Raw genomic sequence first — 16,058 nt, 5'->3', positions numbered from 1 at the left:
AGGTCTCTTGTAAGCTTTCAGCTTGGGATACTCACTTTTGCTCGCCAAAGGGAGCACCATTAGCGCCGAGGGTGGCAGCCACCATGATGATGAGAGACTTGCTGAAATGCATTTTGAATGGTGGACTCGGTGATTGAGCAGTAAGAAACTAGGGGTATCTTTGATATTTTGAGGAGCTGAAAGCTGACCTTGAAAGGCGGTTAATGTTTTGATTGTAGGTTGAATAGAAGATGTGATGAAGACTGTTGAGTGTGATGAGGAGATTCCAAAAGAAATCAGCCGGCGGATTTGTGCACCTTATATATCTCTTCGGTGTTCTGCAAGTTGAGTGGTTTCCGAAGCACCCTCGTGAGTTTTGCTATCCATGTCTCCAGTGATGACTGCACCCTCACATCGCTTCCGTACCTCCATCTCCAACAGTTCGTTTCCCCAAGTGCCACAGTCAAGCATAAGCAGGAAACTTTCTCTTAAAGTCTATTATGCGGTCGGCACCCCAGAAAGGGCAATGTTGGCAGTGGCCGGAGCCAATGAGATCTGCGTGGTGTGCGCGGACGACTTCCACTGACCATCGGGAGGCACCGCCGCCCACCCATTTTTGAGACTGCAATTGATGTGAAGGATGTCCGCGTAAGAGCGAAATCAGGCTGTCGTAGAGTTTGAAAGCGAACTCCGTCTGATATTCTCTCTTCAGAGAATAATGAACATGCTGCCCAACTTGGCCTGGTCGATTCGCACCTCCGCTGCTACCCGGGCCAGGGGACCCATTCCTTTTTCTCAGAAACGCTCCCAACGCCTCCTGGCTTCAAACTACTGGGATTGATGCAAAATTCACGAGGATTGACCGGTCGTTCATGCCAAAAGCGAGCTCTGGCCAGCTTGGCAAGCAACTTGGTGGCATCACCGGTCGCCGGAGGAATTGCTGTGTGATCTCGAGCACGATTTCGTTGCTACGCATATCAATTTCTTGGCAGCGGCGATATTGCTCATCGGGTTTAGGGTAGTATATCGTCACATTGGTGCTGAGTCACTGGGCTCGGTGATCGAGATTGTGATATCACTAAGCTGTCTTGCCTCATTTGTAGAATATTGTATTTACTACTACGCTTAATTTGACGACAGCGTGCAGTGTGTATAATCTTTCGGCTTATTCTGACATGAAGCTGCGCCCATGTTATGACGTGGTAACACCACCACCTTTCTGCACTTGACCATGTTCGTCTCTCGCTCTTTACGTTGCTGAAGGGGCAACCACCACGCCAGACGTCAACTCGAAGACAACGAGAAAATAAAGTAAATCAATCTTGAAAGGGGGGGGGATTGCATGACCCCAAGCTTGATCCAAGCCATTGCGACACGTACACATCTACTAAACAAAAGCTGTGGATCTTTACGCCTCCCACTGATTCATGCGATTATCGTTGTCAGTTGCAACTGTTATCTAGGTTGAGGTATCAGAATTACAGGGGGTGAAAACCTCCAAACGTCCGAACGGCTTGCCTAGTAACGGAAGATGGTGTAGGCCCTTTCCAAAAGCAAAGTATGTTCGGAGGGTTGTCCCCGGCAGTTTCAAGCCGGGACCCGTCATCGTCTTGACAGCGTTGACGAGTTTGGATATCGACAAGTTCTGAATTGTCTCGTAGAGAAACAAAGCATTCAGCTCATCAATAATCATGTATTGTGTTCCTGTAATGGAAAAGAGCCACCATGGGCAAGTCCGAAGAAGCCGGCGGATGAAACAACATCACGAGGAGCAAACTAGTCCCGAGAGGTGCACTCCGAAGGGTTCATGGGTAAACAAAGTGGTTCCACTTGTGCGACAAGTGCATCTTCCAACAGGCTTGGGGCACGTCTCTTTTACTCTATTTTGCGGAGATGGTGGAGCGAATTTCATGTTCCAGGTCATGACTTGGCCTGGACCGCACGGTATCTACTATGAAGCTGGTCGCTATTGAAGGTGACCCTTGCCTTCACTTGAATACAAGCTTTGCATGTTCAGATGCAGTCAACTTCGCCAGACCAAACAAAACAACGCTCCATGAAGCCTAGACCAACAACAGCGTCCAGCGGCAGCAAGATCCATTCAACTTCCAATTAATGCGCCTCCAGAGGTTCCGTGCTGCTAGCACAATGCTCGTTTAATCCGATTCAGCGTGAACCTTTCTGAAATCGCCCCAGCGAAAAGGTTTGGTTTCGTTTCGTCCTGATATTAAGCTTTGGAATCCACCAGATCCTATTGGAGAACCAACCAACGCACGTTGAAAGTCCAGAGTCCAGATGGCATTCGGAGAAAACCTGCATATCCGCTTTGACTCGTCGCCTCACTTTCTTCATCTTCAGCTTAATGCTAAAAGCGGTTTATTTCAAGTCCTCAAGTTCCAGTTGGCCGATACTGTGCTTTGACGACTCCATGGACAGTGATTACGCATGGTAAAGGATTCAGACAAGCCCCGCTTGTTTCCCATGAGCATAAGATTTTCAAACAGCAGCGGAAACAGTGGAAGCCATTGGATCCAGTCTAGCATACCGCTGTTGGCAGGATGATCCAGCCTCAACTTCTAATGCATTATCAAACAATTCCAGACCTACAACATGATTGGGTTGATGTTTCTCGACAATATGCAGTGACTAAGATGGTGCCTCCATTACCCACCCGTGAAGCAATTGCAGGGTACAAGATTGCATGACCGACTTTACTTACGGCTCCTCTCACGCCAAGAATGTTCTTTGACGGGCTCAAGGCTTCACCGTTATGAAGTATATCCGAATACGCGAGTTGACGAGCTTGAATACTATTCTGGGTCCTGGCTGATGATTGTCTAGTTTTGATGTCACTTAACAGAATGAGGGATGAATTGGCTTAATTATACATTGTACCTTACACAACTGCTCAGGGTCACGAGATATCGGGAGCTACCATGGGCATCTTCTACCAGCAAATCCTTGATGCCAAGCTCAACCATCTCATTCCGATGGAACTGGTGAGTCTGGGGATCAGGTATTTCCCGTCAAGCTAAAAGCAATGGCGCAACAGTGTCCAGCTCGGGCGAATGACCCAGGCCTATCGCAGACACACATCAAGAAGAACATGATGAACGAATACCTTCCATGAAAGTAGCTTCGTCTCTAACTTCAAGCCGTGGATTCTTCAGCATGTATAATGCCAGTGACGATTCGCCTAATTCTTGGTAACAAGTCCGACAGAAGTCCAAGCATCGGATCCGAATTGAGCCTGCTGCCGGAGAATATTAGCCCATGCACCGGGGGAAGATCCGCCAAAGCCACCGGATGCACATCTCATACTTCACTTCAACCTGTACTAGCGATGATTTATCCTCGAGCGACTCTCCTGATCCTGGTGTTGAAGTCTTGCGACGAATGACTGACCAGATGGGTGCATTTCCTGCAGTCTACAGCCATGAGAGTTCTACATGAAAGGGACGACAGTACCTACATAAAAGTCCTGGGCCCTCGGTTTGAGGTTGTACATTCTTGTCTCGACGCTTCTGAGGACGATGCTTTGATTGCTCTTTGAACGAGAGGTAGTAGGTTCGAGGTTGCGGTGAATGACGATAGCAGTGCATATTTGCCCCATGCCCTTTGAATACCCAAGTAACCCAGAATTACCTCCATGCGGCTATCATGCCAATTGATCAGACTGCTCCGCCTTTTCGGATTAACTCTTAATTATGTTAAGCCAAAGTCCGGTTTACGGTGAATGTGATACAGGCATGATACGGTAATAGCGGTGACAATAGTCAGAATTAGTGGCCCCCTTCAGACGAGATACGAGGAAGACAACGGGTGCCTCTTTCTCATGACCATCAGCGCATTTTGCCTTACTAAATAACCTTTCTTCCCTTCTAACTTTTTTCTTTATAGTTTGCTACCTTGAGATGCACCTTATTAACTACTATATAACTCTAATAAAGAAATATATAGAGGGTTATAATATAACCTCTATAGCTAACTTATAAAGTATGTAAAAAGGATTTTTAAACTATTTCTTTAAATTAATAGAAGTAGCTCTTTATTATACTATAGTTTATATTTAACTTTTTTAAATAAGTTTTATGTATACCTCTTATTTAATGAATATAAGTTTTACTATTAATAATATTAAATATTAAAAAAACTAATCTATTATATATTTAATAATAGTTTAGTTATATCTTTATAGCTAAAAATAATAATACAGTATTTTTATATTTCTTTATAATATACATTAAGTTCTTAGAAAACTTTTAGAACTAATCTTTTTATTAAATTAAATTGAGATTTAAAAAAGATTACTAGGAATTTAAAAGAAAAGAATAATATAAAAGAAATTAATAAGATATTTGATAAAAAGTATAGTAAAAAGTTCTAAGAACTAATTATTATTATTATTTTAATTTAAGTTATAATATAGTAGTTAAAAAGACTAGCTTAGGTTAGGGTAGAGGAAAAAAAGGTCCTTATATTCCCTTTAGTTATATAAGTATTTATAAAAGAATTATTCACAAAATAGCCTTACTAAATAAAGAGCATCTTCATGTGATAACTGTGCATCAATTAAGCTTTAGCAGACATGTGCCGCTTTCGGAACGAGCCACCATGCGTCTAGAAGAACAACCTCGCTGAAGACTTCAGCCTGACTGATGCACTACCGCCGACGTTGCGACCATGGAAAAAAAAAGCAGTCTCTGAAAACTATATTCGATGGACTTTAAACCGCTCGATTTGCGTGAAGCGCTCGCTACGAGGAACCTCACATACCAGAGCCACGTTGCCTTATCAAGGTAACCACATAAGGCGTCACTGTGGATAAACAGCACATTAATAGTTGACGTAACGTCGAAGTTCGTGTTCAATTGCTGGTGTTCTTCTAGATGAGCCCAATCGCAAAGGATCATTTTTCCTCTATCACATGGATCAACAACATCACATTATAACCACATCACAGCACAGACTGATGGTCAAATAAAGTGAAGCGTACCGTAATAATACAGTCTCAATTTGTCCGCGAGAAAACTCCGAGCCTACATGTCCGATGCCAGAATACCGCCGCCCAAGTAGCAATATTGAACTCCATGATCCCTTCGCAACGGTGGTATTGAGTTACTCGGATCCCTTCATGCCCTGCCTTGTTCGTGCTCCGACTACTCGAATCGAGAAGGATTACCATTCGTATCGGGACTGTCCAACCGTTTGGTAATATTGCGGGCCAGGTGAATTAGTTGCCGTAGCTGGAAGTCGGAGTCGTTCGTGCCGTTGTTGAGCTGCGCACCAACGAGACCTATGGTCTTGCACATGCTGATTAAGGTCTCTCGTGCCAGCCTTGAAGCTGTTTCGGGGGACGACTGGCGGTAGACACGACGGTCATCATCGGTAGAGAAAGACTCTGGCTCTCTCAAGACCGTAAGGATGGAAGGGATACCCGTCACTGTAGGGCTTTGGGGATCCCTGGGGCGTCCGGGGGTTGTTGGGCTCTCGGACATTTTGACGGGTGGGAGAAGACACTCGGTGGAAGTGGACGCCACTGTGAAAGTTGGTAACGCAAACTATGAGGGCTTAGCTAAGTGCGAGTTTATCAGAGGGAGGAGATATATACCTTGGCGATAAGTCGGTTGCTGAATGGTTGTGGATAGAGCTCTCAGAACGTGGAAGTGGATAGATAGATGATTTGATATGCTAGGAAGAATGCAGCCAAGAGAACAGAGGGGAGGTGACAGGTTCCTTTAATGTACTCGAGTTCGGAGCAAAGGTATGAACACATAAACAGAAGGCGGCGGGGTACCTGGTCACGAGATCATGCGCCTTTCTGAGTTTCGCGTCTGTCTCCCCATCAAACATCATCTGATCTCGAGAGCCCTTTCCACCCGTAGGCGCCATAGCGAACGGCCGTTACCCTCCGTTTAAGGTTTTTAGCGTTTAGCAGTCAATTATATGCCCGTGATCAGAAACTGAAAAACGCAGCATCGAACTATATGGCGTGACATACGTGTCAGCAACTCGGCCGACTCGGTTTCGCCAGTCAAATCACCAGTCATTCGTCAATGACTACTAAACATCTTACTTTTGATATCGTGTGGACACCATAGCCGATACAGTTCATGTGGCTGGAGCTCTTGGCACCGACACTGCCGGCGCGTGGCAAGCCAAGCCTCCTTGATTACGAGTGTGTTGCTCGGGAGGGGTGTTCAGCCTTCGCGCGGACGGACTGCGGGGAAGGCAGCGAACATGGACCCATCCCGGCAGACGGGGGCCCAGTGCTGCCGGCGTCAGGTGGAGTTAGACAACGGCGCTCGGCCCTTGTTTCTTCATTGACAGAACACCAGTCTCTCGGGGAACCGCAAGGAATGACGCCCGGAGTACGTAAGCATCTCATGTCTCATGTCTGTTCTGGAAGATCAAGGTACTTGGCATCTGGGGAAGCTGAACGGCTTCCGATTGACCGAAGCGCGTTGACATGCGCTGGGATAGCCTGTTCTCCGTTTCTTTAATGGCCGGCGGAAGACAAGAAGGTGCTACGAAGTCAATTCCTCTGAAGTGCGGCTCTGTCTCATAGACCACCTTAAACAATGAGTTGGTTACCTCCGCGATTAATGGCACACATCTAATCAACGGCTCTCCAGGGTCTCGTGAACTGCTCAAGGAACGCGCCTCAACCCCAAACAACCCCGCAGCAACATGACCGATCCAGACCATTCGGTCGCAACACGCAGCATAAAGATGATATTATTGCAAACATATTGGGTCGCGCACTCTGTGCCGATGATACGTCGTGCCACTCTCGAAAGGGAATCGCTTATCTTAGTGCCTGACATGGGCTGTGTGCGACAGCGCGCAGTGGTGCCAAGTTTCCACGCATGCCAAGACTTTTAACGTCGCGCTCATCTCGCGCCCACAACAAGCCTCCTTCGCTCTCGGTTGATGCTGAAAATTCCAACCGTTTTCATCTCATTTCCATCCAACGTTAACCTTGCCATTAACCCATCTTCATCGTGAGATTTCCTTTGCCACAGATCCGACTGCAAGATCTGTCCCCCGCAACATGACGGACATCCACGGGCCCCGCCCATCGGAGCCGGCCGGCAACGGTGTCACGGAACACAGCCACGAGTCGACCCCGCTTCTCCCTACCACCGCGTTCCGAACTGTCCATCAGACCATCTCAAGCCGCATTGCCCACGAAGGCGAAAGCGGAAGAAGCGGTTTTCATCTCCGACACTTCCTGATTGTGCTGTGGCGGAGTTCGTGCACCGCTTCAATGCTGGTCAACTTCCTGTGGCCCATCGTACCAATCGCCATCGTTCTCAACTGCCTCCCTGGACTTCACCTATGGAAATTCGCAACAGCATACGTGGCCGTGGTGCCCTCGGCAAATCTCTTGGGCTTTGCTGGACAGGAATTCGCCCGAAAGATGCCCAAAGTAGCTGGTATTTTGATCGAGACTACGTTCGGGTCCATCGTTGAGATAATTCTCTTTGTGGTTCTTATCGTCAAGCACAATACTCACGAAGGGAACGGAGATGAGGGAAACTTAATACCCATCATCCAGGCTGCCATCCTCGGAAGTATCTTGACAAATCTTCTGCTCTGCCTTGGGCTTTGCTTCTTTTTGGTGGAGTTCGCAACTCCAGCCAAAAGTTCCATGCCATCGTCTCTGAAGTAGGGACTGGGCTCCTCTTGGTTGCCGCGTTTGGACTTTTGATTCCAAGCGCGTTTTACTCAGCTCTTAAGGCTGAGACATGGCCGGAACTCCCAGGTCTCCGGGTGACGTTCCATGAAAAGTTCACGGAAGGCACCCTTCAAGCTGATGTTTTGCGCATTAGCCAAGCCACTTCAATTGCCTTGATCGTGGCCTTCTTTCTCTACATCTGGTATCAAGCCAGCAGCCAGCACAGCATATTCGACGAGGTAATTGAGATGGATGAGCACCGGGATGCCGACCGTGAGGAGGACATGGAGAAGCCCAAGTTCACCATGACAGAAACGGCACTGGCTCTCACAATCTCACTTGTGTTAGTGACACTGCTCCTCATTTTCCTCGTTGAAGGCATTGAAGAGGTCGTAGAAAGTGGGATACCCGACCAATTCTTAGGTTTGATTCTCCTCCCGTTGGTTGAGAAGGCCGCCGAACACTTAACTGCCATCGATGAAGCTTGGGGTAAGCAGACATGCCCTCGCCATCTTCAGTGAGAATTGTGTATCAGAACCTTTCTAACTTATACACGTATAGATGGGGTTATCAACGTGGCGCTCTATCATTGTCTCGCGCCATCAATCCAAACAGCTCTTTTCAACGGCCCCTTGGTTGTCCTTGTTGGCTGGGCATTGGGCAAGCCGATGGACCTGAATTTCGAAATATTCATGATCGGCTTGCTTGTTCTTTCCATTCTGGTTGTGGGCAACTTTTTGCGGGACGGAGAATCAAATTGGCTGGAAGGAGCTTTGCTCGTGGTAAGCTCTAGTCGCCCACATGCCATCCTAGCTGCATGTTTCCTTGTATTCTAACTTTTGCAGGTCGTCTACGTGATTATCGCGATTGCATGCTGGTATTATCCGAACCCTGACGTGGCCACTTCCAATGGCCTGGTGGGTTCAAAGATGGTGAACATCACTATGACCGTTGACACTCTCCGGCAAATCCAGCAACTCCTGACGACGAAGCTTGAGAACTGAACGCTTGGAAGTCGAACTGGTTGACACACACTCGGGACCGGAACTGATCTGAAATAAGCGCACCGAAAAAGCTAGGCAATACAAAGTTGTACATGAAGTCAGAAGGCGGAGGGTGATATGCACTACAACATCACTCATGGAAGGGTTCATAGCGGGTGAGAGTTTGGGGGTCGAAATTGAGAGCTTTTGGGATATCTAGCGCAAGCTGCATCGGCAACGCTCGCTTCGTGAACCGTCCACACAACACCTCGTCTCCATTCGCTCAGTAGACCTGCTACCCCAGTTAGTCAACTACAATATCGATGTGCTCTTGAGATCTAACTTACTTGTGAAGTCGTGTTCTTTTAGCACTTGCAGTAAGGGGTGCCGACATCAGGCTTGACACAGGCGTCGGAGCAGCCTCCGCAGTTGGCAGCGAGCTGCCACTTAGCGCCGTCGCAAGAGGCGATGGCCGCGTTTCCGGAAACACACTCATAGCCGGCACCCTCGCAAGCGGAACCGACGGTGACCGCGGCGGAGACAGAGGAGGCCATGAGGGCGAGGATGGAGGCAATCTGGAAGAACTGCATGATGGCGATTGAGATGGCGGAGTAGTGGAGATGAGAAGATGCTGTGTTGTGATGGCGTGATGGAGGAATTCACAATAGGAGAAAGGAACCGTTGCTGTTTATATGATGGGAACTTTCCAGGTTTCCCTGAATACGAGGTGGAGGAAATCTCGACGATCCTTCAGGCGGTCAGCCCTCAACAAGGGGATGTGGAAGTGGAGGCTGTAAGGTATTGGGATGGACACTCCGGCCTCAACTCGGTGGGCGTTGGGGAATGCTGGACAGCCTTTGGACACGCAGCATTGCTCCAGTTTTTCAGGGCCAATATTGAACACTCTGCATCCGAAAACTTTGATCATAGGTGATGCATGATTAGACTTCAGTGCGGCCAAACCTCTGCAGCTGTCGACGACACTCAAAATCTCGATGTGCTGTCAGGAAGTAAGGCTAGCAAATGACAATCTTCAAACGTCAAGACGGATTGAGTCAGGAATACCGGAATACGATCTGATGAACGCGACCCTGTTTCCGGCGCCCCCAAGGGCTATCTCCGCGGTTGATCATCTATGTATGTTCTCCAGCCAGCGGGGTTTGCGGGCCTGTGCTCGGTGAGACACCCCACCGATCGACAGGAGTAAACACGGGGTATCCGCTTCGGCACTCGCGGCGTTCCCGGGCGGGCTTCCGTACGTGCGTGTTGCATTACCGGAGACTCACATGTAATTGAGCTTCCAGAGGCATGGGTAAAGTTTCAAGATCAGCGGATTTAGCGGTGAAAATGGGTGTGCAGAGTGGCATGACCTTGGTATTTTAAGGAGAGCATGCCAACATGATGGTCTGAGAACATGTGCAAGCTTAGGCCCGCGAAATACTCGTGTTGCAATATGCAGCTCCAAGCATACCGCGTGTTCATCAATTTGCCTTTCGTGCTGAGCATAAATCTCAAGCACGGTGCACCTTTGTTGATGATAAATGGGGACCACTGCCGGTACTCAATTACATATGAAAAACTTCAGTAATCAGGCAAGACCAGAGACAATGGACATTGCCACTGTCCTTGTGTTAGAATGAATAGCTAGGACCGCCATCAACAGGGTCAAGGGAAACACTGCCCAAGTACATATCATTAAGAAACGCCCAACTCCAATCGTCTCCACCTTCCAGGAGCAAAGGGTCAACACCGGCGATATGTGATGGCGCCGAAGATAAAGGAGGAGACTGAATTTGCCCACTCGTCCCAACTGTCCTTTCATCGTTTGGTGGTGGAATAATCTGAATGTTTGCGCGGCCACCAACAGAAGTTTGCTCTCTCGGAGGCGTTCGGAATGTTGTGCTTGTGGCATTGCGACTGTTGTTCCGATGATGGCCCGGAACAAGCGATTCGACCCCTCGGACATCGGGTTGCGTGGGATGGCCCGTCGACTCAGTGTCTCTGATAATGGAGCTGTTACTGACAATTCTGTCGGATTTCACCACCCACTCCTCCAGCCCGCCTGTGTCGCCTCCCATCCGAATGCTTAGCCTCTCACCAGATTGTTGAGACGTGGTGCGATGTCGGAGGTTGCGGTGGTAATCCTGAACCATGGAAGAGAAGTACTGATCTACTTCGTAAAACCTCGCGACGAACGCTGCTGCAACCCCTGAATATCTGGCAAGTTCTGAAAGCGTGTCGAACATTACTTTTGTTGGGCCGAACGAAGAACTGATGGGTTGATTCTCGGCCATTTCGTCTTGCTCGCTGGATCGGCTACATAGATAGGCTTCTGTGTCCATGCGAGGGAAATGTTGTGCGTAGACTCCGGTGAAAGAAGCAGTGTAGATGACGAAGGCCACAAGAGGAGAATGTGGAAGGCGATCCTCGCACAGTTCAATCACGTTGGCGACCGTCTTGCTGGCTCCGAAAAGCTCTCGAGCGCTTTCTTCCCAAAATCCCGGAGGAACCTCCTCCGGTGGGAATGTAGGCTCATCCAAAGGACCAGATGGTCTGGTACATTTGATTGGAATGAAGGGTAGATATTGCCGATGAAGCATTATCTTGCAAAGAGACATTAGAAGATGAAGTATGATGAATGTGCTGGACGTGCTCTCATGGCGGAAGTAGTTTGAAGGGCTGAGGCTCAGAAATGCACCTGGAGCTTCAAGAGTCTTACTAAAGGCGTCTGCTTCTCGACGCAGCTGGAAAAAAAGGGACTCGGGGTTCCAAGGAGGACGTTGCTTGTCCAAGAACCGACCGCCAGCACTAGAATACTGAGATATGCGACCCCATAGGTCGACTAGCTGGACAAATCGACCCAGGATGCTGGTTTCATCGTGCAGTGACGAGTCCATGTCACCCGAGAACCACTCCGTGCTAGTCTGACGGCTTAAGTCGAAGTCCTCTTTGGCGCAGGGTAATCGCACGTGTAGGTCATCTGATCGGATGAATGATGGCCGTTCTTTGCCGCAAGAGATAAGTCGATCGAAGATGAAGCAGCTGAACATAGTCCTGCGTCTGATCTCGCGATCCACGATAGCGTCTTCAAGTGTTGCGTCGGAGTGGTTCGCTGTACTGTAATTGGCCTCGTACCCCAGCTTGAGCGCCTGCGCCATCCGTCCTGCCGAACCGACTAACATCCAAGCCCGGAGACCCTCGTGATTTGGCGAGATCCATTCGTAGAGACCGAGCATGAGTAAGGCTTGCACACGCTCAACAGATCCGATGGAACACGCCGATACGAACGAGCCCAGAGACTTGTCCAACGTTCTTGCAAAAGCTTCGGAAATACCTTGGTCCCCAAGACTGGGATCGTATGAGACTTCTTCAGAGCCGTGGTCGAAGTAATCGGCGAGCTCTCCATGATACCTCCCGGTTAAGGCAAGAAGACCGAGAAGGACTAGTTGGGTATCGAATGCTACCGACGCGTGGCCGGTAGTCAAGTCGTATATCCTGTTCTTGAGAGTCGGAACATGTAGGAATGAGAGCTCCGTGGCGAAATGACGCTGAAATGTGACCAGAGCCTTGTCCCACAGCGTTCTGTCAATACGACGGACGATGTCAATGTGATCGGAACGGAGAGCCCCATCCACCCGCGTGTGGGTCGCCCGTCTCGGCCTTTTCTGCCCGGAATGAGGTGTCGCAGTCTCCCGTGAATCCCGAGGTGCGGAAGGTGGATCGGGTCTCTTCAGTGGCGACGGGGCGGGCATCGGCCACACACATTCTTTCCGACCTTTGATGCAGTTCTCGCATGGCGCATCTAGGCGGCCAGTGTTCTCGCACTTGATCTTGGAGCGTCTGCATCTTGCGCAAGCTATGCTGGACCGTATTCGCAACGGGCCCACCATCTTTCAGTGTGGTGCTTGGCGGGTGTTAGAGTTGAGGATGCGGGACTCTCAGTCAGGAGCCGGAGAGTCTTTGAGATACTCATCGACAACCTGCGCTAAGCTCAGGAGTCGGTGAGGAACGAAACCGACGGAGTGGTTCAAGAGTCCGGTCGTGAGGGGTAACAAGCAGATCCGGTGGTGTTGGCCCCCACTGACTCGTTACTAAGGTAAGATAAGCCTCCAATCTTATCACCAGGTTGGTCCATGCCACTGAGGAGCGAGTATAGCTGAGCTTAACGCTCTTTGTTTTTGAGAAAGTCCAGCAATTTTCGATCTACAGAATCCATGGGCGGTCGTTCGCCAAGAATCAGGGTGAAGGGGTAGCCTTTGACTTTGAAAAACCAACAAGCTGCCGATGCAGATATTCTCATGGCTGAAGGGCAATATTGCATCCGATCCCCTGTTTTGAATGGTGGTTGCGCGGTCGTAGGACTTCTCGTTCTGCGTAGAGTTTTCTCGGTCAAAACACCGAGAAAACTCTCATATCGATGCAGAAGATACGAGGGAGAAACCGCGAACATCAATGCGAATCTCATTCTTGCTGCCTCGCACTGGCCTTTGAGAATACTTGAGCAGAAGCAGAAGAAAGAATCGTTGGCGAGTCGGCGAAGCACAAGATGCGCTAAGCCTACTTCAGTTAGCCGAATCTTTCTCCAGCCAACAACTCAGGGGGGAACCTCGTGGCAGTGAATAACATTTGCTGCGTTCGGATTGAGATCTCGGTAAGCCGAGAATTTCGGCATGCAAAAATCGGAATGCCGAACATGGGTCCAACCAACTCAGTCAGCAATTATCACCATGCTGTTGATAGTCGAAATTGAGGATAACCGCAATAAACCTATCCACAAAAGCTGGTAGCGCCTGAATTTTGCTTCCAGAGTGGTCATCACATGTGCGTCACTGAAAAGAGAACTGTGTTGAACTGTGCACATCTATCGACTATGGTACCGGACACGAACGCACTTAATTGGTGGAAGAGTTGGCGACTTGATTTTTTGTCCCTTCCATAATTCTTCCCCAGGCAGGAGTCCGTATTTACCACCTGTGCCAATTCCTCTCTCTCAAGCTGTCTGTATGATAACCGTTGACGTCGATGAAGTTTGCCCAATCAGCAGCCAATCGGCAGCCAAATTTTGTGCTACGATCTTGTCAGTCAAGTTGGCTTTTCGGGACGGGTACGATCGCCAAACCTATTGTGCAACACTTTGCAGAAAGAGATGTTGGCCAATCAACAACCAAAAACTTTGCGGATGCGCTTACCAAGACCATTCGTCTCGGTCTCGGGTACAGTATACGTGGAAGGAGACAGCAGGATATAATCATCGTCGTCGTCCTCCTCCTCGAGGTAGTCAAAAGGACGGCGACCTCCGGAGTCAGTCGCCCATCGACGTCCATACCTAGAGCTGAAAATGTCGAATCCGTGGCGCTCGTCTTTGACCATGCCTCCGTTTCTATTGACAACGGCATGCCTGAACGAGTCCATCACCTTCTAGATGGCGGACCGAGGCATGGTAGCCCAGGTGGCGAGTTGCGTTACGGCGACAATGATAGTCCTCCCACAGCCGGTATTGGGATGGTCCGAGTCCGCGACGGTATGAGCATCATTGTCGGGTGGAAGGTGTACAATCCTGCGCACACCTGTTTATTAGCAAGAGGAATGAGAAGATTTCGATGGCAGTGAGGGTTGAGAGTGGCAAATACTTCAGGTGAGGCACGACCCGTATTCCAGGCATGGGCGGGAGCATTTTGAACTCATCATCGTCATCCTCAAGCAACGAATAGCTCGAAGGCTGAGAGCCAGCGGATTCCATCGCGGCTGTCTTGGATTGCGTGGTTGAAGGTAAGGGACTCAGGTAAGTTGGATGTGTTGCTGGAGAAGGAAGCTGGGAAAAGATTTCGGAGGATGAGAACGAGGCAAGAGATGAGGTCAGCAATGGCGCCTCCTGTGTGCCTGCTTATTTGACCGCTCGAGTTCAATAGGAAAGCAGTCCCTTCTAAATCGGACTGCTGACTCGATGTTGAAAAGGCTCAGCGCTCAATAATCGATCACGCGTAAAAATGCTCACTCCACTGGCATTTCTATGGGGTTTATTGTGCGAGTGTGTAGTGACAACGTCTTGAGTGAAGCAGAGTGTCACAAGGATAGGTCTGGCCATATACAACGCACAAGCGGCAGCAAATCTTGTAAAGAAGACCAGAACTGAATTATATGGTGGGCTTTGTGACATTGACAGCAAGAAAATCAAGCGAAACTGAAAGGATATGACATAGTAAATGATTCATTCTCAGAGCCTGATTACCAAAGGAGACAATGCTTGCCACACTTCTTAGAAACTCTTCAAATCTACTGTACGGCTTCTTCATTGAATGAGAAAGGAAGACGAATTGCGTTTCAAAGAAAATCGTTGCATAGGTAGTAAAATCCATGATCAACATTACGCTACAGCGACCCCTCAGGCCACTTGTACTTGGGCCAGGGGAATAGAGGATTCCATGTGTGCTGAAGAATGATGCTACCCTCAGGAAAGGTCTTCTTGCTGCCGTCTGGTAATTTGACCGGGCGGGCAGGGGAGGGTATGGTCCAGTGTGCAACAATCCCGTTTTCCTTTGCCAGATTTTCATACAATTTTGCAACCTTCTCAGGGCGTGGTCTGAAATTGTCGAGGTGATTGGGATCCGTAGACTCTTCGAATTCACCAGGTTCTGCAGTAAACCATAGCTGCTGATGACTTTGCTGTTCTTCCATGTCCATCCCGCCACAGTTGCTGATGGTCCTTTGCTCGTAGTCTTCTGTGAGTGGCATCTCCACTCCACAATTATCTAAGTCCTCCATGATGTCTATGTTGGCAATTTCGTAGTTGACCCAAGTAAGTGGCAGGCATTCTGCTTTAACGAGTATCTTGACGAGGACGTTGACGCTTTCGGCCTCGTCGGAGTCGACTTGGTCTTGCGTCGCAAATGAGTCAACATACAAAACTGCAACATCCGAGGCGGCATGATTGTCAATGATGACGAATCCATCTGTTCGACCAGCCGCGTCTTCAGCACGCCGTATGTCGGCATGTGACTTGTTGTGGTATGAAGGATCATCTTTGATCACCATCTCGAGGATGGGGCTGAATCTCGAGCATGCACCTAACTCGAATGCCTTCTTGAGCTTTGCCAGTGCATCTTCGGGCAGGCTGGTCGTGACGTAAGCATTCAGCTTGGGGACGTTCGTTGGCGGCGAGATATAAACCATGCTTGAACTTGGAAATAGATTGATGCCGGGATGGACGATACGAGGAGAGGGCGTCGTAATCGGAGGTGGCTAATGGTCTTATATATCTTGGCAGCGCGAGCGGTTCAGATGGTTTTGACTTTGGAAGGATTCAGAGCTAGTGGGCCGTGATGCCGTAGAATGAGAGTTCAGTGCCTGAGTGTTACGTCACAAAGGATCGACATGGGCCTGGCCAATCTGAAAAAGGGCGGCTTCATGAGACAATC

The 16,058-nt window shown here is 49.0% G+C and overlaps 4 protein-coding genes across 4 annotated transcripts; 1 reads left to right on the top strand and 3 right to left on the bottom strand.

Annotated features, from left to right (window-relative positions):
- Positions 1 to 5,138: 5,138 nt before the first annotated feature.
- On the bottom strand, positions 5,139 to 5,477 carry CGCA056_v009098 (uncharacterized protein; the record flags this gene model as incomplete). Its single annotated transcript, XM_037324345.1, has 1 exon — positions 5,139 to 5,477. One exon carries the CDS (start codon positions 5,475 to 5,477, stop codon positions 5,139 to 5,141), a length of 339 nt encoding a protein of 112 aa, XP_037176321.1.
- Positions 5,478 to 7,033: 1,556 nt separating this feature from the next.
- Positions 7,034 to 8,664, top strand: VCX1-4 (Vacuolar calcium ion transporter; the record flags this gene model as incomplete). Its single annotated transcript, XM_037324344.1, has 4 exons — positions 7,034 to 7,556; positions 7,655 to 8,149; positions 8,222 to 8,442; positions 8,506 to 8,664. 4 exons carry the CDS (start codon positions 7,034 to 7,036, stop codon positions 8,662 to 8,664), a joined length of 1,398 nt encoding a protein of 465 aa, XP_037176326.1.
- Positions 8,665 to 9,008: 344 nt separating this feature from the next.
- On the bottom strand, positions 9,009 to 12,395 carry CGCA056_v009096 (putative transcriptional regulatory protein; the record flags this gene model as incomplete). The annotated part of the gene is made up of 2 exons (XM_037324343.1): positions 9,009 to 9,274; positions 10,742 to 12,395. The coding sequence occupies 2 exons, from the start codon at positions 12,393 to 12,395 to the stop codon at positions 9,009 to 9,011; spliced, it is 1,920 nt and encodes a 639-aa protein (XP_037176327.1).
- A 2,617-nt stretch (positions 12,396 to 15,012) lies between these two features.
- CGCA056_v009095 (uncharacterized protein) lies at positions 15,013 to 15,813 on the bottom strand (the record flags this gene model as incomplete). Its single annotated transcript, XM_037324342.1, has 1 exon — positions 15,013 to 15,813. One exon carries the CDS (start codon positions 15,811 to 15,813, stop codon positions 15,013 to 15,015), a length of 801 nt encoding a protein of 266 aa, XP_037176328.1.
- Positions 15,814 to 16,058: the final 245 nt, after the last annotated feature.

This window comes from Colletotrichum aenigma (assembly GCF_013390185.1).
Source record: "Colletotrichum aenigma strain Cg56 chromosome Unknown KSG_Cg56_contig06, whole genome shotgun sequence".
In the NCBI taxonomy this organism is placed as follows: domain Eukaryota; kingdom Fungi; phylum Ascomycota; class Sordariomycetes; order Glomerellales; family Glomerellaceae; genus Colletotrichum; species Colletotrichum aenigma.
This window is presented reverse-complemented; position numbering and strand designations above follow the sequence as displayed.